This window comes from Marmota monax, unplaced genomic scaffold, assembly GCF_021218885.2.
Source record: "Marmota monax isolate L192 unplaced genomic scaffold, Marmota_monax_Labrador192_F-V1.1 WCK01_AAM20220418_F8-fsc00141, whole genome shotgun sequence".
Classification (NCBI taxonomy): Eukaryota; Metazoa; Chordata; class Mammalia; order Rodentia; family Sciuridae; genus Marmota; species Marmota monax.
The window spans coordinates 1,623,967-1,646,457 of NW_026692981.1; the positions used below are offsets into that span (position 1 = coordinate 1,623,967).

Sequence of the window (22,491 nt, forward strand, 5' to 3'; positions counted from 1 at the left end):
TAGGACAGGAGGATGTAGAGGCCACTCTGCAGGCAGAAACTGGCTCCTGTTCCCAGAGAACACACCAGGCAGAGAGGAACTGGATGTCAAGAGCTCCTACACATGGTCGGTCGCTGTTCAGCTCCGCAGGCAGCCTGCACCTGTCAGATGTGAAGATGACGCCACTGTCACTAGCCCTCTGCAGCAAGAACACAGGAATGGGGCAGTGCTTGAAGAACCCTAAGCACAAGGTGCAGACAGCCTCGCCTTTGCTGCAGACCTTCTGCTAACAAGCCAAGTGGGCGGCAGAGACTGCACCACTGTCCCGCATCCAGGGCTCGTCCAGCAAGAGGGGCTGGGTGCCCTCAAAGGCTCAGTGGAGTAGTGTCGCCTGCAGGGTAAGACCCTGCATCCAGTGCCCAGCACAGCAGAGACAGAGAGAAATGCTGATCAGGGAGACCCCACAGGTCCCACCAGAGACCACTTCTGAGCAGGTCAAGGGCTACTGAAACTCCAAAAATGTTTTTTGAGAGGCAAACGACTGCAAAGGAACCAGCTCCCAGAGCCTCACAGCTCATTCATGGTGAGTCTGGAGGAGATGAAAGTCCCACAAGGAGCAGGGCACCTAAGAGAATGGAAACCCAGGGCCACACAGGCCAAGCATGGACACAGTCGCTCTCTTGAGTGAGTTTTATCATCAGAACAAGGCGTGCCTGTAACTCCGTGAAAAAGAAAGCTGCACAGAGGTCTGACAGAGAAGGCGCTGGAAGCTCCAAGCTCCAAACTGAACCAAGACTGTGCAAAAAAAAAAAAAACTCAGCACAGCTGCCTCTCCCAAGGTCACGTCATAGCTTGTGACAACTGATTTAGGACAGATGGACTCAGGAAAACAAAAAGTGTCCACTGATCACAACTTACCAACCAGCGAACTTCTTTCAGTCATCAGCACAGATTCAACCAGAGTGCCACGGGACCAGAGAGCAGACAGACCATCTTAAAAGAACCCTGCGAGGCCCTGAAACTTCATTCACTTCCCAAGTCCGGCTCTCCTGTTTTCTCTTGTCTGCTCTTGGGTGACTAAGGGTGAAAATGGAAAGGGCCCTGTGTGTTTTCTGAGGCAGTAAACAGGGCGACCAGAGGAATGCCCTCACACCTGCCCATCTTGGAAGGTAAAAGCCCCGGGCCGCGCCACAAGATGTACTTTGGAAGGGCAGAAACGCAGGCTGGCCCTTGGGGTCCAGGCAGGAAGGAAGGGCTCAGGAGGAGCCTGGCAGGTGGAGAAAGGGCCACAGGCCCCTGTTGCCTGGACACCCGCCACCGAGGGCAAGGAGGCAGGGGAATGTCAGGGGAGGAGGCAGGAGAGACCCGAAGCAAGGTGGGTCTGCAGCTTCTGGAGAAGGGGGAGGAGCCCAGAATCAGGAGGTCTGTGTTAGCCCCCAGGGTAGAGCACTTGCTTAGTCAGCTGCCCTGGGAACTGTCTGGACTGAGCAGCAATGGCTCCACTCACCTTGACACTAAACCTTCTGAGAAGCCAGGCTAGCTCTACCTGCACATTAGCTGATGGTCCTTGTTAAGTATGCATCTTCTAAGGAAGGAAGAAATGACTGGAGCCATTTGTCAGCGCTTTCAAAGGTCCCACCCGAGAGCAAGGTCTACATCTTAATGCATGCTCATGCCTCTCCAGGGTTCAGCCAGGAAAGAGCTGCTTCTGCTGAACAGGACACTCCAGGCTAGGTGGCTCTGGAACCCCGCTGGCCATCACCAGTGAATGCAGGGCCACGGGAGTCCTCCAACCTGCAAGAGTGTCCTAGACGACTCTCTCCACTCAGCAGACCTCAGAGGCCAGAAAGTGCCTGGGGAAATCTGCCGCTGAGCTGGGGTCCGAGGAGCAGTGGCTGAGCGGTGCCGGGATGGCACATGGATCCGGTAGGCACCTGACGAGGTGCAGGGACCTTCTCCATGAGACCTACTGTGGAACCCTCAGTGAAAACACAACCTCGCAGAGCCTGTTCCAACTCCACCAGGAAAGTATCCAAGAGAAACGAATGCTCCGATGAGCAGGCTTGTGAGGCCAACACTGGAACACCAGAACATCCGAGAACAGGAACACGTCGGTGCCATCCAACACACCTGGGTGGGGCACCCTCAGACCCACACTGATGCAAACGGCTGTCATAAAGCTGAGCCTCAAAATCAAACTCTAAAAGCAGATCCCAAAACAGTATTCACGATTCCATCTTGTAGAACATGGTGTATGTGAAAACTACGTTAGCAGCCTTTACGAATATATCCAAATGAACCTACTATTATGCTTAACTATCATGTGCTGAAATTTTCTTAAAGATAAAAAATAGTTTATATTCATGATAGCACAGACAAGTATGGGAAATGCTTTTTTTCAATGGTTACGTCTGAATTGATAAGATTAGGTGATGTTTTATTTTGGCTTTCAATCTTCTCATGATTTATTTTAATAATAACTCATAGACATTTTCAAAATTGAAAACCAACAACAAAACATTTTCAGTGCCCAAGCCCTGCATGGGCAGTGCTGCTCCCCAGGCAGAGCGCCTCTGGACCAGGCTTCTCTCGGGCTGGAGGAGCACACCAATGCCAAGCCCTGTCCCCCTCGGAAGGCACCATTTACAGGGCCATCACCCTCTGAAATGTCTCTGCAGTTAGCCCAGGCTGTCTCTGAACACCCACAGTGAAAATCTCACTGACAAGTTTAGGTGGCTCCTCAGCCAGGAGATCAGAACAGTGGTGAGGCTGAAAAGAATGTCCTCCAAGGAAAGAGACTTCAGGAAGAGAGACCCTCAGCCTGGGGACCGTGAGACCAAGGCCGAACACAACCACAGTCTTCAATACTCCAAATGCACTGCTGAGTAGGGGCAAGAAAATCACTGTGATGCTGTTAGTTAGAGATTATGCTAGAAAAAGTTGGGAGAAATCATGATGGAGAAAGAGCTCAGCCCAAACCCAGGAAGGGCTTCCAAGACTTTCTTTTCCCATCACTGCCAACAGGGAAGCAGTGAGCAGGTGCCAGATCTTGGGGTGCCAGGGAAGAAGCCTCTCCTAGGTCAGGTACGTGGTCTTAGAGCCAAGAAATCACCTGCACTGCCATCAACAAGGACGGGGTCTGAATGAACTGCCCCAGTTGGCTAAGTCCAAGGGTCCACACCAGATCCCATGTGCGAGGTAGGCCTGAATGTCTCCCGAGACCTCAGGGCCTAGGCATCCACTGCCTTAGCGGGGACCACACACATTCCGCTCAATCCTGGCCACAGGCAGATCCTAGGAGCACAGTCTTGTACCCACCCACTTCCTACTTCTAAGAGGCCTTCCTGTGCACCTGACGCATCTAAGAAAACAAGTCACCTGCTGGCCAAGGTTCTGGAGAGATAATGGTGTGTGTGGGGCGGGGAAGCTCAGTGGTAGAGCACTTGCTTTTGCTTAACATGCAGAGGCCTTGGTTTAATCCCCAGCAGCAACAACACACACACACACACACACACACACACACGAGAAGGGGATGTTTTCAAAAAAGAAACAGCTAAAGAAAAGCACTCAACAGATCAAATTGAACACAATTCTCCTTACTGCTGGTCCTCACCACCCCCCTCCACCCCACACACACACACACACTCCAATAATTCCTCTTCCTCCCCTTTATTCCTCTTCTCTCAAAGAGTTGGGGAAAGTGATGTAGAGAGATAGGGAGAGGAGAAATACAGGGCACAATAATATAAATATTTACACAATATGCCCATATGTATCAACCCAAATTCTTGCATTCTGTTAACAGACACAAAGCATTTTAGAAAAGGAAGACGATAAGGGTAAAACCACAACAACAATAATAATTTTATTTTTTATTATTATTATTATTATTATTATTATTATTATTGTTATTCCTCATCAGATTTTAGTAGTGCTGGCCTGTACTCCCTGATACTCAGGAAGCTGAGTCAGGAGGATGGCTTGAGCCCAGGAGTTCAAATCAACCCTGGGCAACAAAGTGGAGACCCAGGCTCAAAAAAAAAAAAAAAAGAAAGAAACAATAAAGGAAGAAAAGAAAGTTGCAATTTTCTATGTACTTTAACAATAGATAGTAACAGTATTTCCAATAAAATGAAACCGAAAAGTGTCATAGTAATCTTTTATAAAGGTCTTTCTGTTTTGTTTCTCTGTAACTATGGTATAATCGTGAAAAAAGGGTTCTCCCTATTCATTACTGGTCAGCTTTCCTGGCTGCCTTTCCCACAAGGCCCCTTTCATACACCACTCCTGCTCCCCACTCCCCCCACCCAGGTTGCATCTAAATGCACCCCTCCCAGGGTGGCCAAGTCGCAGAGGCTGGAAAAACAGTATCTTTTAAGAACAATGAAAAGTTACACCAAGCCAAGCACTTCCTCCCCGAGGGTCACCTGACCATGGAAGAAACTGGGGCAGCTGCAGAGCAGGAGCAGCTCGGGTGACAAGGACTCCTCCAGTTCCCCCACCCGGAGATCAGGGACATAGGTGGGGCTGGCTCCAAGTTCCAGCAAGTTGTGAAGCACTCCAATATGGACCTTCTGATTTGGAGTTTCCCAGAATGTTTGCAGGGATTCTTGGCACTGACGTGTGTTCCCTGACATCCACTCCTGAAGATCATTTCAATGTCACTGCTGTTTTCTGAAGCTCAGTTTTCTAGAGCCCTGTAACCTCACCCAGGTGCTCTGAAAATCACCTGTGCACTGAACTGTAAGTGATCCTTAAAAGCCCAGACGCCTGGGGTACCACCAGGGGGACTGTTCAAATTACCCCAAACTGGTAGAGAGCCCTGCAAGAGGGGCCTAGAAAAATGACTTCCCGGCGGGCTTGTCGGAAGCCATGGCAGTGAATTTCATTCTTCTACCGACTTTTGCTACTGAACTTAAACACCAACACACCCAAATGTGTGAAGCTAAATTTAACATATCAGAGATCCACAATGAGGAAAGTTCAGCTACCAGGACAGCCCACATTCAAGCAGAGCTTGAAGTAGGATTTCTCCTGCCTTGACTACTTACTTGGAAAACACCCTGAGGTCACAAGACCAGCTACTTCAAAACCAGTGATACCTGCACTGCTTAATGGATGAACAGGGCTCCCCATACCATGCCACCAACCCAGAACCCTAACCCTCCACCCCCACCCACTGCACCCTCTCCCTCCTCTCCCTCAGAACTGGAGCATCACACATGCTGGGCAGGCGCTCACCACTGAGCTACATACAGCCCGGCCCCCTTTCCAGATCTTTCTGACTTGTTCACCAAAACAGCCACATTGAAGTAACTTACTGAGTTTACACTATTTGGGATAAAATATAAACTTGCAAAACATACTTACAATTCTAAAATATCATCATTTTATGGGTCCCATTGAAATATTTGTATTTTTTTAAGAAAATATTACTGGATTTTTTAAAAAAGAAAAAGTCTGGAAGCCGCTGCCCAAGGCTGATGTCACTGCAGGACAAGAGGTCCAGATGGACCCGTCCAGGATGGACAGCAGCTCCCGTCCTCCTGGTGCGTCAAGTCAGGGTTAGACATGGGAACAGGACAGCGCTGCACTGTGTGGCCAAGCCACAGCAGCGTGGGGGGGGCAGGGAACGCGACATGGCAGGGGCCTGCATCCTGGAGAGCACCTGAGGGTCAAAGCCACTCGGGGCTGGTTATGTGGCCCCAGTGGTGACCAAACCTCTGAGAGGCATTCCTTTGCAAAACCTGTGCAAACAAACAGGTAGAGGTGAAGTTTACATTCTGAATAAATGAAAGACAGCGCTCCAAACAAAATACTTCAAGGATAGCTGTCCTGGGGAAAAGTACCCGGGGCTCAGTGGAGCTCAGTGGCCAGCCCTTGCCTGACATGCTTGACGCCCTGGGTTTGACCCCCAGCATCACATGAGTGTATAAATAAATAAATAAATATCAAAATATACTTTTTAACATTTTAAAAATTAACTTACACTTACTCTAATCAAGCCTAATTACATACTCAAAAGGTATAAGTAAACAGACAAATAAAATCATAAGTTAAAGAAGCTCCAGGTTGAGTTTCCAAAACAAAACAATGTGGTGAACAGTTTTAAAGAGAGGGTTTGACTTGCAGGCCAATTGCCCTGTCTCCCATCTAATAAAAAAGGAGGTCCTGCCTCTGACCCATTTTATGAGGGTGTGGAGGGAGGAGGGCTTGGCAAAGATGCTACAGGCTGAATCCCAAAACCAAACAGGAAAAAGAACACCAAGTGGGGGGCAGGAGGGACCGTCCACAGGCTCAGACCAGCGTTCTAGAGAGAGGAGCGCCACATTCCTCCCCAAAGCAACGGGCAGCAGTGCCAGAGAAGAGGCCACCAGGGCCCTCCCCTCCAGAGCCTTCTTTCAACCATTAGTTTTTTGTTTTTTTTTTTTTAAAAAAAGTCCACAGAATACCAAGCTGCCAAGGCTGCGGAGAAATCGACTGCCCAGTCCTGCTGGGGGGCTGCCCACCCGTGGCACAGCCACCCAGGACACTCTGCCAGCTTCTGATGAAACACGCAATTCCCCTGCAACCGGCAATCAAGCGCCTGGGCATTCAGTACAGAGAAACGGGGACATACGTTCACCCACAAATCTGCACACAACGTTGACGGCAGCCCTGTTCCTAATAGCCAAAGCTGGAAGCAGCCCAGATGTCCATCCGCGGTGGATGAGTCAACAGTGCGGGACATCCGGACCAGGGCACCGTCCTCAGGAGAAAGGGAACAGAGTGGCCACGGCTTGGAACCCTGCCAAGTGAGAAACGCCAACCCCAAACAGCAGGCACCGCATGATCACATTCACAGAACATTCTAGAAATGACAAAATGGAGAACAAACTAGTGGCCACCTGAGGTCGGGGAAGGGGGTAGCGTGACTACCTAAGGGCAACAGAGGGCATCCTTGAGGCAATGAAAAGTCCCACATTTCACAGCATCACTCAAAGTCAGTGTCCTGGTGGTGGCATTATGCTATGATTTTATAGGATATGGGAACCTCTCTGTATTATCTAAAACTGAAGTTTAGGGCTGGGGATGTGGCTCAAGCGGTAGCGCGCTCTCCTGGCAGGCGTGCGGCCCGGGTTCGATCCTCAGCACCACATACAAACAAAGATGTTGTGTCTGCCGAAAAACTAAAAATAAATAAATACATAAAACTGAAGTTTATTTGAAATATAAGTAAATTAAAACACATGTTTAAAAAGTTCAAGTACTAGCTGAGTATGATGGCATGTACTTGCCATTCCAGCTACTCCGGAGGCTGAGGCAGGAGGATCGATGGAGCCCAGGAGATGGAGGCCAGCCTAGGCAACATAATGATATCCTGTCTCAAAAATAGAAATAAAACATAAAAAATTTTAAAAAGTCAAAGTGCAGCAAAAATTGGAAAGATTGAATTAGCAATTGAAGAGAAAGAAATAAGAAGCCAAGAAACACAGGGTCATTTCCTACAAACATCTCCCAAAGACAACAGAGAGCCTGGCACAGCAGCCCACACCTGTCATCCCAGCCACTCGGGAGGCTGAGGCAGGAAGATCACAAGTTCCAGGCCAGCCTGGGCCATTCTGCAAGACCATGTCTCAAAATAATAAAACAGCTGGGGATGAAGCTCGGGGTAGAGTGCCCTTGGGTTGAATCCCCAAACCACCCAAACAATAAAAGACCACAGAGAAAGGTGTCACAGCAACAGATGCCAGGTCATACCAGGCTGGTGACAGTGCACTGGCTCCCCACTTAGATAAGAAACACAGGTTAAAGGACGGTTCCTCAGGAGAACACTGGGAGCCGTGACCTGGTCTAGCCTGTCTGTCTTTCTTAGACCATCTCACGAGGCACCAGCTCCGGCCTGTTTCACCTGTTTTGCAGTCTTTATCATTAGGCTGTTTGCCAAGTAAGTACAAAAAGACAGCCTCCTTGACTTTAAAAAATTTATGATGTGCAGGGGCATATGAATGTCTCTGAAAAGCCATGCAGTAAAGAAACTGATCTATCATTAACATCCTGGTTGCTAAATTTACCTGAGCATAGAATACTCTTCTCCCAAGTCACTCAGGCATTGCGGAATCATTTGACCAGAGCACACTTGAGAATTCAGGACAGTGTGCTGCCCTCTGTCCTGCTAATGAGGAGTCTCAAACTATGCAGGAGCCCCATGGTCTCATGGTGAGCTGATCTCAGCTACTCAACAGAAGCAGCAAATAAATACTTGTGATTCAAAAGGACTCACATTTCCTGTCCACTGAGAAAACAGGACCAGGCTCCTTATGCAACATCTCTTTTTAGGTGTTTGCATGCTCTAGGTCTTATGCTCACCAGTGTTTAAACATGTCCCACCTAACCTCCAAAGCAAGCTACACATACACAACACTGCTACCTGCCTGTTTCATTAGAAAAGGAATCGATGAAGGTGTTTTAAAGTAGCTGAGTGGCAGTGAGAAGTACGACTCCAAAATAATCTGAGCCCTTAAGCACTCCCCACTGCGCCCCTAGGAGAGTAAAGTTCACAGAGACCTGTTTAACCAGTCCCAACCTCCACCTGAGAAGCAACTGCAAGGCAGGGGCCAGGCCCATCCTTACCGTTCCCAGCTGTTCCCCCTCCTCTGGCTGAGCACCACACAGCACGCTTCCGGCTTCATGCTGCTGCTCAGCTACAAGTCTGCCTCCCCATGGACCGCACGTTAGAAACCCCACCAAGTCAGAGGATATGCCCACCTTGCCCATCCCAGGTGCCAGCACAGAGCAGAGACTCAATAAACATGGAACAAACTAACGCAAAAGTCAATCCCATCCAACAAAGACATGGAGTCCTAATCCTTCCTCAAAACCCCAAATCTCCTCTACCACTGTTTGAAGTTGGCGAGACTGAACGAGGCAAAGGAGGTCATCTTGCTAATTTTGAGCTCAATGGCGAAGATCCGAATTCAAATCCCAACCCTCTCCTTAACCGGCTGGGGCCGGGGGATGCAGCTCAGTAGTGGAGACTTGCCCAGCAGGCAAACACCTGGGTTCCATGCCCTGGGTGGGGGCACTCAGCACCTGGATGACCTGCAGCTGCTCACTCTAGTGTCTCCATAAAGTGGAGGTGTAAACGTGCCTTCCCCGTGGAGCTGCAGTGCGCCTTTAACAGGCTACTGCCCCGCCCAGCACTGGGCAGCTGGGCAGCTACCAGCTTCTGGGATCAGGGAAGCAAGGAGGACATAAATATAACAGATGCACTGGGGACAGCAGAGTGTCTGAGTGCGAAAAGGAACCAAGCCACACCCTAGCTCTGTAAGCAGAAAAGGAGCCCAGGGTGCCGGGAGAGGATCACAAGGGAAGGGCAAGGATGTGTATGGGAAGGAGAATGGGGACTGGCTAAACTTCTCCAGTTCCAAGACTCCAAAATCCACAAAGCGAAGGCCACCTGGAGACCGAGCTCAAGCCCGAGGCCTGTCAGACAAGGCCAGACCTCCAGGCCTCTGCTCCAGTCCCTGCCCACGCAGGTCGACGACAGCCTAACAAGTACAGGCCACGCTTCCAGAAACCGCCTAGATTCCAGACTTGAGGAGATCAGTGCTTCAATTCAAATACATTTATGGTTTGTTTACAATTTTAGTCAACTCAAAAAATAATCTTTGCAGTAAATACTAATCATAACTTTTTTTTTTCTTTTTTGATACAGGAGTGCTTACCCACTGACCCACATACCCAGTCCTTTTTTATGTTTTATTTCAAGACAGGGTCTCTCTAAATTGCTAAGGACCTTGCTAAGTTGCCTAGGCTGCCCTTAAACTTGTGATCCTCCTTCCTCAACCTCCCAAGTTGCTAAGATTATAGGTGTGCTCTACTGTACCCAGTTCATAACTATTTTTAAATGGCATTAATTATTACTGGACACAAATTCTGTCTTTGAAACGTCATCATTGTAAATTTTAATCATGGCCTGGGTTAGTTGTTAGTATAGTGAATACTATTCATAGCAAATAATACCAAATACCATTTAATTTTAATTTATTTGTTTATTATAATGCCAGGGATCAAATTCAAGTCCTCAAACATGCTAGGCAACCACTGTACCACTGAGTTACATCCCCAACTTTCAAGTACCATTTTTCAGACTGCTGTAGCAAACACTACTGGTATCTGAGCTGTCAGAGGTGGGTCTGTACAGTTACTACTTCAATAAAAATGTACCTAGGGTTAGGGTGTAGCCCAGGGGTAGAGCACTTGCCTAACATGCACAAGGCCACAAGTTCCAGGCCTAGCAGCCACTGTCCCCCCAAAATTTGTTTTCCACATAAAACAACAAAACAGTATTTCTTCTCTCTATACTACCATCTCCAAAATGTAACATAATTAAAAACATGATTTAAGAAAATTTACTCTTCATTAAAGCTTCATGAAACAAAGCAATGGCACCAATCACTTCTGCTATGGGCAACCTCAGTTAGAGTATGTGTGAGCATGTTGTGTTGCAGGAAGAGGAGAGAAACAGAAGCCATCCATCAACACCATGCTCACAGCTACAAAGACAGCAGCAGGGCCGGGGTGCAGCTCAGCACAGACATGCGCCCAGCAAGCACAAGGCCCCCCCGAAGCCCCGCAGAACAAACCAACCAACACACACTGGAGTTAGAAATTTTATAAGATTCTCAAGACAGACATTATCCAAAAGGCGCTTCAAATTCTGCAGCAACTCCAACTGCAAAAATGGAACATTAAAACTATTCCAAACAGCACAGGCTTGGAGTTTGTTCTAGAGTGCTCCAGGAAATAGATGAATTAATATTAGAAAAACACTGAAAATCACTGAAGCCAGGTGATGAGTACAGAGAGTTCAGGACAATACTATTCACTATTTTTGCATGTTTTGAGATTTCTGATATAAAATTAGAATGTTCTCTCCACTCAAGAGTAAGTTTAGATTTGCCACAATCTCAATCCAGAAACCACTGAAATATCACAAAGCCTTCTCTTCTCTCTAAAGGTACAAGTCGTCTCTGATGACCCCCTGAGCACTTGTGACCTGGGGTCTACCCTCAGCCCCCCAGAGACTCCTCTCACAAACTGGAGGGAACCCCAAGCCCAGAGGCAATGCAAGCAGATACCACCTCCAGCAGGCGCTTCCTCTGAAACACCAAAACCTCTGTAAGACGGCAAATGCCTTGTCCAAATCCTCAGGTCCTCACCCTTTAGATTAACATTTGAGAAATTTCAAATAAACAGATGTGAGATGACTTTTTTAAACTCCTCCATGAGGCCTTATAAATAAAGTCATATCATCAACCACAGCAAAGATAATAAATCAGCTCCACTTATCGTCAGACTTCAAGTAATATAAAAACAGGCCCTAGTTTATCCAACCATAGGTGCAACTTTGAGAAATACAATTACAAAACTTCAAGCTCTAAAATTTAAATGACTTTACTCTTTAAAAGAAAAAGAATCTAAGAAAATGGTCACAAGGCCGGGTGCAGTGGCCCATGCCTGTAATCCCAGAGGCTTGAGAGGCTGAGGCAGGAGGATCACAAGTTTAAGGCCCTAAGCAACTTAATGAGACCCTGTCACAAAATAAACAATAAAGATATAGGGGTGCAGCTCCGTGGTTGAGTGTCCCCAGGTTCAATCCCTGCTACCAAAAAAAAAGAAAGAAAAGGAAAGAAAGAAAGAAAAAGATGGTCACCAGAACTTTTGAACACATTAGACAACACCAGAACTAATGCTGTGTGAAAAAAAATCACCCAATCAAGACAACGTAGAAATAGAAATTTTACTTCAAACATTTGGATAAACACAAATAACCAGACTTACCAGCACCTTGTTTTCCACTTTGTCTCCCTTAACCTCCACCTTTACTTTCTTCTTCACTGCGATTTTTATCTTTCTGCCAACAACATCCTTTATGCTTTCTGAAAGTAGAGAATAATTTCATTATACTTTCTCATTAATAAGAAAAAAAGCATCAGGGAGGAGATGGCACTTGGAGGAGTATTCTGATTTTTTTATTTTTTGTTTTTTTGGATTTTTTTTTTCTTCTTATTCTAACAAGTGTGATAGTTTTTAATCATCAAGAATTTGATCAGCAACTTCTCTGTCCCTTGGACGGAGGGCACGATGCTGCGGCAAGTATTAAACACATGGCACAGTACCAGGCTGGGCACTGCTGGGGAAGGGGAGGAGGAGCACCGCAGGGGGCCTGAGGGAGCACCCACCACACAGGCCATAAGCTCTACGGGAACTCATCAGGAAGAGTTGAGTGACTTGCCATGAATGTTAGGGAACGCGACAAAGAACCAGGACTGGCCCGAATGATTTAGGCAGAGAAGGGCACTCCCTGCCCTCTGTCCTTCCAAGAGCCTCTCAGCACAACACCCAAGAGAGCTCAAAGGCACTGCAAAGAGACTGGAGGAAGGACAACATGTGGAAGTGGTGGGGACAGCCAGCACACCCAACCTGAACACATCTCAAATCAGACTCGTGACCTGATGCTTCGGCTCCTAGTGAGGTGCCCTGTACCTTGAATGCCTTGCTCTCGGACAGTGAGGGCCACACTCGGTCTTCCGTGTGTTTCAAAGGTCTGATCACCCCCAACACCTCTCTTTCATACCCCCAGGACTTTGTAGATACTATTCCTTTTCTGGGATGTCCTTGTTCTGTCCACCTCATGATCATATGCTAATTATCCTTCAGAAACGTAGCTCCCTCCTCTAGGCCCCCACAGTTCTGTGTTTTCTCATGAATCACCTTGACCAAATCACATACTCAAAAACTTCCCGTCCATAGGTATCGCCAGGGTGCCAGAGAGATGGACCCTTCATTTCGGTTTACCATCTAGTGGAGGCCATGAGGGTGCTATTAAGTGAATACACACAGGACATAGGACCGTGGAAGCAGCAGGACTTGAGGGTGTCAGGGAGGAGGGGATCACTGAGCTGGGTCTGGAAGGAAACAGACCACTGTATCCACAGGGGAGTGAGACGCAGGAAGAGAACAGGAGGGTGTCTGCCTGTTTGCATGGTGGGTTCCAATCAATGTTTTGGATCACACACCAAATACAGTGTGCTGTGTAGATTAACAATTAACTGAGTTTATGAAGGGGCGATCAAAACTGACTTATCAGGAATCCATCACCATCAGAGTTCAGCGCTGCTGAGTTAATGAGAATAGAGAGGAGAGAAGGGCATTGTCAGCATGCAGTGACCATGGCACCAGGACGTCCTGTCCCAGGAAGGCAGCAAGTTGGCATGTGGAGGGGAGGGGACATGTCCGCCAGCTCCCACACCGTGAGTCCTCTGTGCAGCCGCTATCTCACCAGGCACTGTGGGAGACAGGCATCTGAATGGACTTTGGAACACGGAGAGAAACTGGGAAGGCATATGCCAAAAGATTAAACCTACCTATCGGGGAGTGGTGACGTGGGTCACATATACCCTATTCTTCTTTGTGCTTAATTTTTTTCTACAAAAAGCCTTATTAATTTCATAATTGGAAAGATACACATTATTTAGACACCTTGGGGGATTGACTTAAGAACTCTACTGAGGCCTCCCCTTGGCCACCATTTTGAACTGCTCACAGCAGAACTCTCATGAGCACCTGAATAAGAAAGAAAGGGCAGCAATCTCTCCATCCCAGCCCAACCAGACCACTTAAAAGACCTAGAAAAGTCACAGTGGGCATATGACAAAAGCAAGTCGCTTGGTTGAGAGATACCTAAGATAGGCAACATTTAGGATACAAAAATTCCATTTCAAAATAAGGGTCAAATTCAACTTTTACAATATGCCAAAGTTATTTGAGAACCATCAGTTTAAACCAGATACCTATTCCCACTCCATCCTTTACTCCTTCCCAAGTCTAATCACCAAAACTGCTCACTGCCAGGCTCCCGGAAACTGAACCTCTACCCTCTCTTGGAGGCACCTTCAGAGCCCTAAGGGTTAGCTTCCTCTTCGGGTAGGGGCGTTGGAAAGGTCTGGGCCTCCCAGAACCGGAGGGGTCACTCTCTCCAACAGAGATTGATGCTGTGTCTCAGGAAGAGACCCAACTCACTGAGGAGAGAAAGGGGCCGGTGATGGAGGGGGTGTGCAGGAAGAGTCTCCACACTCTCAACTCGGGTAGAGGCTCTGGTTTATTTAGGTTCTTTTTTCTTCCTAATTCAGCAAAAGCAGGAACTTCCATACAAAACTAGCAACAGCTTCTTCACGTCAAGTTCCACCTGCCGAGTTGGCAGTTACTGTGGGAGGCCAGGCATAGTCCTCTGAAGTCTGAGGGCCACAAGGGCAACAGAGGAGCAGATTCCACACAGAGATGATGGGCGCTGGGAACTTCCGCTTGTGGCCAGCACCGACTACACACCCTCCTTGGAGCTGTAGGTGCGCAGTGTGCCAAGGACCGACCTGTAAGTGCGCAGTGTGCCAAGGACCCACCGTACAGTGCGGAATATGGGTCACTAGGGCTCAAAACACACCGCACACCCAGACACCGTCCCGGGCTACAACGCAACATGCTACGCACACACGTGCAAACACTCCCGCAGACAACCCTCCAGATCATTAAGTTAAACCCCAAGACTTAAAATTCAGGCCCCACCCCCCCCAAAAGGAGAAAAACCTCCAGGGCCTCAAACAATGGGTCACCTCGCACCGGGTACCACACACTGATTCCCTAAGAGATGGGGGGATCGGTAGGTTAATCATTAAAATAAGGTTGTTATTATTAACCCTCAATTTCCTGGCCCGAGTTTGCGTCAGCCCTGTAACCCTTTCGCTCCCAGCGCCCTTCTACGCCAAGCCACGCCTTGCCGGGCCCAGTCGTTACACCGAGCAGCCCTCCTCCCGGGGCAGCCGGCTAGGGGGCACATCCTGCGGGGCGTTTCTGGAGGGTGCCCGACGCGGGCCAGGACGGCCTGCTGTGCTGTCGCCGGCTGTCCTTGTGCCAGGCTTTCCCGGACTTTGCAGAGTTTGGGGCAGCGTAAAGCGTCTCCCTCGCTTTCGGAGCTCCCGGGCGTGAGCTGCCCCCGCCTGCTCTCTGCGGCTGCACCCGCTGGTCCAGGAGGACCAGCGCCGGGGCTCCAGCCCACCGGCCCCTCCCGGGCGCCCGACTCGCCCCCCCCCTCCGGCCTCGGGCTCTCCCAGCGATCAGATGGGCGCAAACTTCCCGGCGCCCCCAGCGACCCTGCCCACCGCCACTCCGACCCAAGGAGCACAGGGACTTGGGGGACCCGCAGGAGGCAGAGGCGGGAAAGGGAGGGGAGGAGGACGCAGAGGAAGATGGAAAACAGCCTCCGCGCGACCTTACCTATCAACTCCCGGGGAACGTCGGCGCTCTCCTCGGCCATGGTTGCCCTCTAGGCGCAGGGGGTGTCACAGTCCAACTCTGATTTTCGGCCCCCGCCCCGAAGGTTTCTGAGAGGCTGATGCAGCTTGCAAATGCGAGTGGGCAAAGGGGAGGGCGGAAATACAATTTTGCTGCGCCCCCCACCCCACCAAAAAAAAAAAAAAAAAACACAGTTGGAAAGATGAGGTGGGCTGCGGCGGTCGCTGCTACATGACGCTCCCTCGCAGCTTCGGGCTGCAGGACGCCGAGCGGACGGGACTCCGGGCGCGGGCGCCGGCGCCGGCTGCTGCTCCCCCCGGCAGGCTGGCTCCTCCGCGCGGCCCCAGCTGGCGCCAGCTCCCGCGCAGCCTGGGCGCCGCACCTACGGCCCTAGGTGCAGGCGGAAGGCGTGGGAGAGGGCGGGGACAGCGGCACGGGGAGGTGGCTTTCCGAGCCCTCCCGAGGCTCCGCGGGGCGGGCGCCGCGCCGGCCCGCCCCTCCGCCTCCTCCACCTCCAGCGGTCCCTCCTCCTCCGGATCCTGCGGTCCCTCCTCCTGCCGCTCCTGCGGTCCCTTTACCTCCTCCTCCTGGTGCGATTTCTCCTCCTCCTGCTCCTGCGGTCCCTCCTCCTAGTGCTGCGCTCACTCCTCACCTCGCGAGAGCCGGCCTCCGCACCAGTCCTGGCCACCCCCGGCCTGCGCGCTGGTGCCCACGCGGGACGCACCCGGGAGGCCTGCCCGGGCGGCCACGGCGGGCACGCGCCCCTGCGCGGCCGGCTCGGAGCCGCGAAGCCCCTTGCCTGCGGAGGGAAGAGGGAGGGCGAGCGAGCCCGGGAGCCATCTGCTGGCTGCCGGAGAGGAGAGCCGGAGGCCGGGGCTCGGGATGACGGAGGGCCCGGAAGGCTGCAGTTCTGCAGACCTGGCTGCACCGAAGCTGGTTCTTTCTGGGGCCCTTTCATGCATTTTGTTTTTCAGCTCTCCCTGAGACACGTTGTGACTTCATCCGCGTTATTAATTTCCCATTTCTGGTGAGCTAGAGCTAGACGAAATCGGTGAACACCACGCCCAAGGCGCGCTCAGCGGGTGGTCGCCCGCCGCCGTTTGCAGACTCGGAGCAGACTCAGACATTCGAATTGTGAGGGCGCCTAGGAAAACGCCTATCACCCCGCCCCCCCGCCCCGGGCTCCTTCGGCTAGCAGAACGTCATTCACCAAAGCCCGGGGGTGGGGGGACCCAGTGCTAAATTTGATACTACCTGGCCCAACCCCCTCCGACGTCGCTGAGCTCCACCCCCAGGCTGCAGGACCCAGAAAACTGGCGCGTGCTTTATCGCCCCGCGACGGGGATGTCCCTGAATGTCCAATCGGGTTTCGTTTTTGAAAGACAGAAAGAAGGGGAGGGAGGAAAGGAAAGGGAATCCCACGCACGACAGCCTAGTTCTGCGTCCTGCTGTCGCCTGGCTGCGGCCACTAGCCCATTTACCGACCTGGCCCCTACCGACCCTCTGACTGCCCACCACCCACAATGCTTCAGCCACACTACTCCCTCTCTCCAGACTCGCAGGCTGTTGGCTCCCTCTCTTCCTCTGTGTACCCTCTTTGTGAAGATTTTCCAGGGGTTTTCGGGTCGCCGTGATCCCTAATCAGTAGAACATACCGCCTGAAACGCTCTTTCGTAAACCCGAGCACATGGTACCGTGTTTCATTGCTGGTGTGTTTGCCCAGCTTTACTATTTAATTTTGAAATTGTTCCCTGAGTTTGGGTTTTTCTTCCCAATAAGATAGGAGATGATCTGAAGGCAGGAATGGGGTGGGGCAGGGTGTGTCGAAGACCTAGGGCCTTGCACACTTGAGGCGCATGCTCGACCACCGAGCTATACCCAGGACCTCAACAAGCTTATGAAAAATTGGTGTTCAGTAAACATTAACTTATATTGAACTTTGGACCTCAAGCCTCAACTGTTTCAAAACAGTAATTTCTTAAGCTACATATTTCCTTAATGCATTAAAATATTTTATGCAATAAATAAAAATTGACATCACAAAATAGTCTTTCAACCATGTTAAAAAGGATATCTCTGGCACATACCAATGAAGTTTCAAAAACTGCCCTAAACGTTCCAAACTATGTGGTAACCTGTGAAAGAAAGGACAGAGTTGTTTCTTTGGCCTGGGTGGCAGAAAGCCTAAAGGGAAAGCTGCACTGCAGTCCTGAGATTCAGCTGCTGGTGAAGGAAGCAGCTTTCAATGGAAGAATCTATTGCACTGCAGCAGGATTCTGATTGGTTTCTGCATCTCGGTAGGAGGGGATTCAAATGAGTCTCCTACCAGAACCCTGACCCATGACTGGCTGATTTGGAAATTGAATCACTTGCTTCTTGAGTGTAAAACTCCAATACTTTCAGAATAGCAAGTACAGAAATTGAAGCCGCACTGTTCATAATGCTGCGAAACTTGACCGGCAGGAGCATCCGCAGCCCAGAATGTAAGAAGAGCTCCGTCATTCTCCCTGATGTCAATACAATAATGAGGACATGTTTTTGAGAAAAAGAAAAAAGAAGTTTTAATGCTTTGCTAGAAAAGGAGAACCATGGGGACTCTGACCCAGAGGTGTGGCTCTGCCCATCAGAGGGAATTGGGTTTTTAAAGAGGTGATTCAAAGGCTACATTCCATGTGTTCTCAGTCTGGAGTTGAATTCACTTCTAAATCTGGGAGATAGCCATTTCCTAGATATTCTGGTTGTCATCCCCAGATCTGAATTACTTGTTCCTGTGGTGGGTGTGTGCTCAAGGACAAGGACAGATAATTCTGCCTAGGATGAGGAAGAAAGGTAATCCTGTTTCTCCTGAGATGGGGGGGTGGGGGGGGGGAGGAAAAGAGCAAGAGAAAGAAATATGTCCTTTAAAAAGTCTGGGTGGCAGAGCAGCAAGGGCTATATTCAAAGCATAAAGCAGACATTGTAACAAGAACAGTCCTCAGTCTTGGTGAAAACAAATGCAGTTTGCTTCTTGTTTGAGTGGTCAAACCACTTCTGCGACTGATTGCCATCTCATCTGAGATCACCACAGCCCATCTAAGTAAATGTGTCCAAGGGGCTGTACTTAAGCATTACAACCAGAACTGGCAATCTGAAACTATTAGAAAGTAAGGAAAAGCAGTTTTGTTCAGGGAATCCCCCTGAACTTCTAAATGAGCTTCTAAAATGTCAAACACAGTGGCTGATTTGGAAATGGCTACTAAGACATAAACTAGACATATACTGAGTAGCTAATTATTTTGTAAAAATTATGCATTTTTTAAAATTTACAGGTAGACATCTGCATCTGTATAGTTCTCTTTATGATTCATGATGGTGAGAGAATACTCTTGGAATAAAAGCAATTTGCTGAAAATGCTTAATGTTTCCGTAATGACCCAAGATGGATACTATCATTAGAACCATATCATATAATGATTAAACCCACAGAAACAGAACAAAAAGAAGAAATCAGGCACAGTGGCACACACCTGTAATCTCAGCGGCTCAGAGGCTAAGGCAGCAGGATCACAAGTTTAAAGACAGTCTCAGCAACTTAGTGAGGTTCTAGGCAACTTAGGGAGATGCTATCTCAAAATAAAACATAAAAAGGGCTGGGGATGTGTCTCAGTGGTTAAGCACTCCTAGGTTCAATCCCCAGTACCAAAGGCGGGAGGGCTTTAAAAAATGGAAGATATTCAGAGAGGTGAGAAGAATCAAGGGCTTTCACTCCCCAAATTGAGATTGATCGTATTTATTTATTTGTTTATTTATTGGTGTTGGGAATCAAACCCAGAGTCTCACACATGCGAAGCCAGTGCTCTACCATTGAGCTCCATTCCCAGCTTCTTTCTCCCAAGTGATTTTCAAACTAACCTCCCATCCTCAGTAACTGTTTTTAGTAAGAGGCCTTTTTAAAGAAGTGTATTTCCCAACTGGGTTGATGTGGACCTTTCAGAAGTGTGCAGTGCTAACTGAGCTGGTAAAGGACTCTGAGAAAACTTGTTTTACATGGATAGAAAATGAGAGGTCAAGAAATACTCCTTAAAAGTATTTATGAACTAAATCATATAAGATCTGGAGTGTTACTTGAAAATAATCCAGAAGGCATGTTGTTGACTAACCTCTGAACAGGGATATAGGTAACCCAGGGAGGCCCTGTGTTGATTTTCCTTGTAGCCGTTAACAGGTAAATTGGAATTTGTTGGTTTCCCTTCTGTGTATTTTCAAATTTTCCCTAACAAAAATAAAAACAAAATAGAGTGAATTCTTAATAAATAGGATTAAGCAAAAAGAAGGAAAATCACCTCATTAATTCAGAAAATATCTATTTGAGTACGCCATAATCAGAGCTCACAGTTAGACAATAGTTTTCCATTTTCAAAACACTTGAGCACTTCAATAGACATCCTATGGTCTTGATTCAAAGAAGCACTTTCCTATTTTAATGTTAAAGAAATCAGAATGCATTTTATAATTGGTGTGGACAATTAACATCATGCTTCTCATACCCCACTCCAAATACAAATGCAAAATCCGTCATTCAGTCAAGTATGCTTCTGACGGTGAGTGACCACTGAGGACAGAGAGGAGACAAGGGTCTTGACTGAACTACCCAGTGGCTCCCAGAGCTACAAAAGTGCACTCAAGGTATCTTTATTACTATGAGGAAATAAGTTCAGATTCATGCAGTGACTCTCAAAGTCACATAGTTCTTTGGGGGGAGGGATTGAACCCAGGGTTTCTCAACCACTGAGCCACATCCCCGGTCTTTTTTTTTTTTTTTTTGTAACCATCATATCCAAACTTTTATTACTTTGTAGTAAAACATTACAAATCTACTAATTTGAAGTATACAACAAATTATTTTTTACTTTAAATATTTTTATGTTTCATTATAAGACAGGTTCTCCCTAAATTGCTTAGGACCTCATTAAGATGCTGAGACTGGCTTTGAACTTGTGATCCTCCTGGTTGAGTTTTCCATTGCAGGTGTGCACCACTGCACCCAGCAACCTCATAGTTCTTAGGGGTAAAATATTCAACCTAGAATATAAGATCTCCAAAGTTCATTTTACTGTGGCTTTCATGCCACTCTGTCAGGCTGCTGGGCCAGGCTCCATGGGAAGTAGACAGTGACCAGGAGTTGGCTCCATCCACTCACAGGGCACTCCTTTTCTTTGGAAGATGATCCAGGTAGTCTTTGATGGCCTTGCTTCTAGCCCAGGGCCAGCACATAGTAGGTGGTGAATTAATTGAACACTTTTGTAAGTTTCAATTGAGCTGAACCCTTTTACGATATTATAAAGCAAATGGAAAACTTCCTAGGTACCGAAATGTGTCGAATGCAATAGAAACGAATAGATGGAGGGAAGAGTTAAATAACAGTGGAGTCCTTTTATAAACTCACTCAACAAATGTGTGTTGGACACTTAGTTGCCAGAGGTTGTGCTGGTGCATTACACAGCTGCTTCATGGAATCCCCACAGAGCAGCCTGGGTGAAGGGACCAAGAGAGAAAGGGAGAAGAGAATAAAAGACAGAAAATATGGTGTCTTTTAAGACTTCATCTCAGAAATCAAGTACCATTTTTCTGCTCTTTCACTGGTCTCATGGTTCAACCTGGTCCATTGAAAGGAAGCCTCCCATGCATGTGAATACCAAGAGTTGAGGACCACTGTGGGTGTCATCCTGTTATGGTCAGGGTACCCAGTAGGGGTCCAGGTCATTGGTATCCCAAAGAACTAAGCAAGATATGCAAAGTATGGATTTATTGAAGATGGAGGTGGAAGTAGTACTCCTAAGGTGGAGTGAAGTCAGCCAAGCAAGAGAGAGAGGCTCAAGGCCCTGATGTCTGGAAATCAGTGTCTGGTGTGCTGGGCTGTGCGGCCTTCTTTTCCCGATACAGACCTGACTGAAGACCTTACCCTGTTTGCTCCCATTGGTTACCTTCCCATGCCTGATTAGATTACTGTCCACTTTACGCCCATTGGTTACCTTAGAATACCAAACCTGGGACAGGAGTCATCAAAGGTGATAAGTCCTCAGTGGTGGGAGGTGACATGGCTATGGGACCTATCCTACACAAGGACATGATGAGTCATCTATCTCCCTGTCTTGTCCTGCAATGCCATTTTTCATGTACCCTGCCTCTGCCATCTTCATGTTCCTGACCACCTACCTAAGGATCCCAGACAACAGCTCCTGCAAAACTGTGAAGGGCCAACCGCCAAAGAAGCCTGAGGCCAGGAAGACAGGGTTTCAAGTCAGGAAGTCAGGAAAAAATGATACCCTGAAGAAGGGATTCTTTATTGCTAAAAATCAAATGCAATAAAGAATAATATGCATTATTTGAATCTGGCAATCAGGAAAGTATTCTTTTCTTTGGTAAGATAAATTTTAGCTCATAAAATGAATATAAATAAATTTTATCTTTAAAGATAAAGATAATTTTTAAATGATGAAGAAGAAGGTAAATTGCAATGGGATAAAGATTAGGAGATAGAAAAGGTGAGAAGAGAAAAGAACAGATGACTAGATCTAGGGAGAGAGAGAGAACAGAAAGGCAGAGGAGCTATCAGCCACACAGAGGGTGTTCTGTTAACCCCAGGGGACTGGCACTTGTATTTATCTCTACTTCTTCCCAAGGGAGGGGAAGAACAAAAAATGCATTGAGCCCCTAATCTGAAGTATGGGCTTTAGTTAATATTGTATCAAGAGTGCCTCATTAATTGTAACAACTGTACCACACAGAATAGGAAATATTCATAAGAGGACAAACTGTGGGGAACACATCTAAGAACACTGAACATCCCACTCGGTTTTTCTGTAAATCTAAAACTATTCTTAAAAATGAAATCTAATTGACAAAGTATATATAAGTTATTAAATGTTCATGTTTCTTTAAAAATGCATAAATCCACAAGGAAAAAGAATATAGGAGATGGTAGCAAAAATAAATTTAATTTGGGCAACCAAGAGAGTTAATGGAGGGATGATAACTGACAGCAGAACAGGGAGAAAGAAACGCTAGGCTTGCAAGGAAAAAGAATAAAAAGCAAGTTTGTTTCTTTCTCTCTATTTTATTTTTCTCACACTGGGAAGTACACCCAGAGGTGCTGTACCACTAGGCTACCCCAACCCTTTTTATTTTTATTTTGAGACA

At 47.9% G+C, this 22,491-nt stretch overlaps 1 protein-coding gene across 3 annotated transcripts in view; it reads right to left on the reverse strand.

Moving 5' to 3' along the window:
* Carmil1 (capping protein regulator and myosin 1 linker 1) overlaps positions 1-15,711 on the reverse strand; it is a 237,699-nt gene extending 221,988 nt beyond the window's left edge. For 2 of the 3 annotated variants that reach the window (XM_058582007.1, XM_046452369.2), the window contains exons 1-2: positions 15,295-15,711; positions 11,806-11,903 (exon numbers count right to left, since the gene is read on the reverse strand). In XM_058582007.1, coding sequence (XP_058437990.1) covers positions 11,806-11,903; positions 15,295-15,334 — 138 coding nt within the window. In that variant the 5' untranslated portion in view covers positions 15,335-15,711. Of the gene's footprint in view, positions 1-11,805; positions 11,904-15,294 lie in introns of those variants that run through there. The other variant, XM_046452370.2, reaches the window with a different exon arrangement.
* Between the last annotated feature and the right edge of the window lie 6,780 nt (positions 15,712-22,491).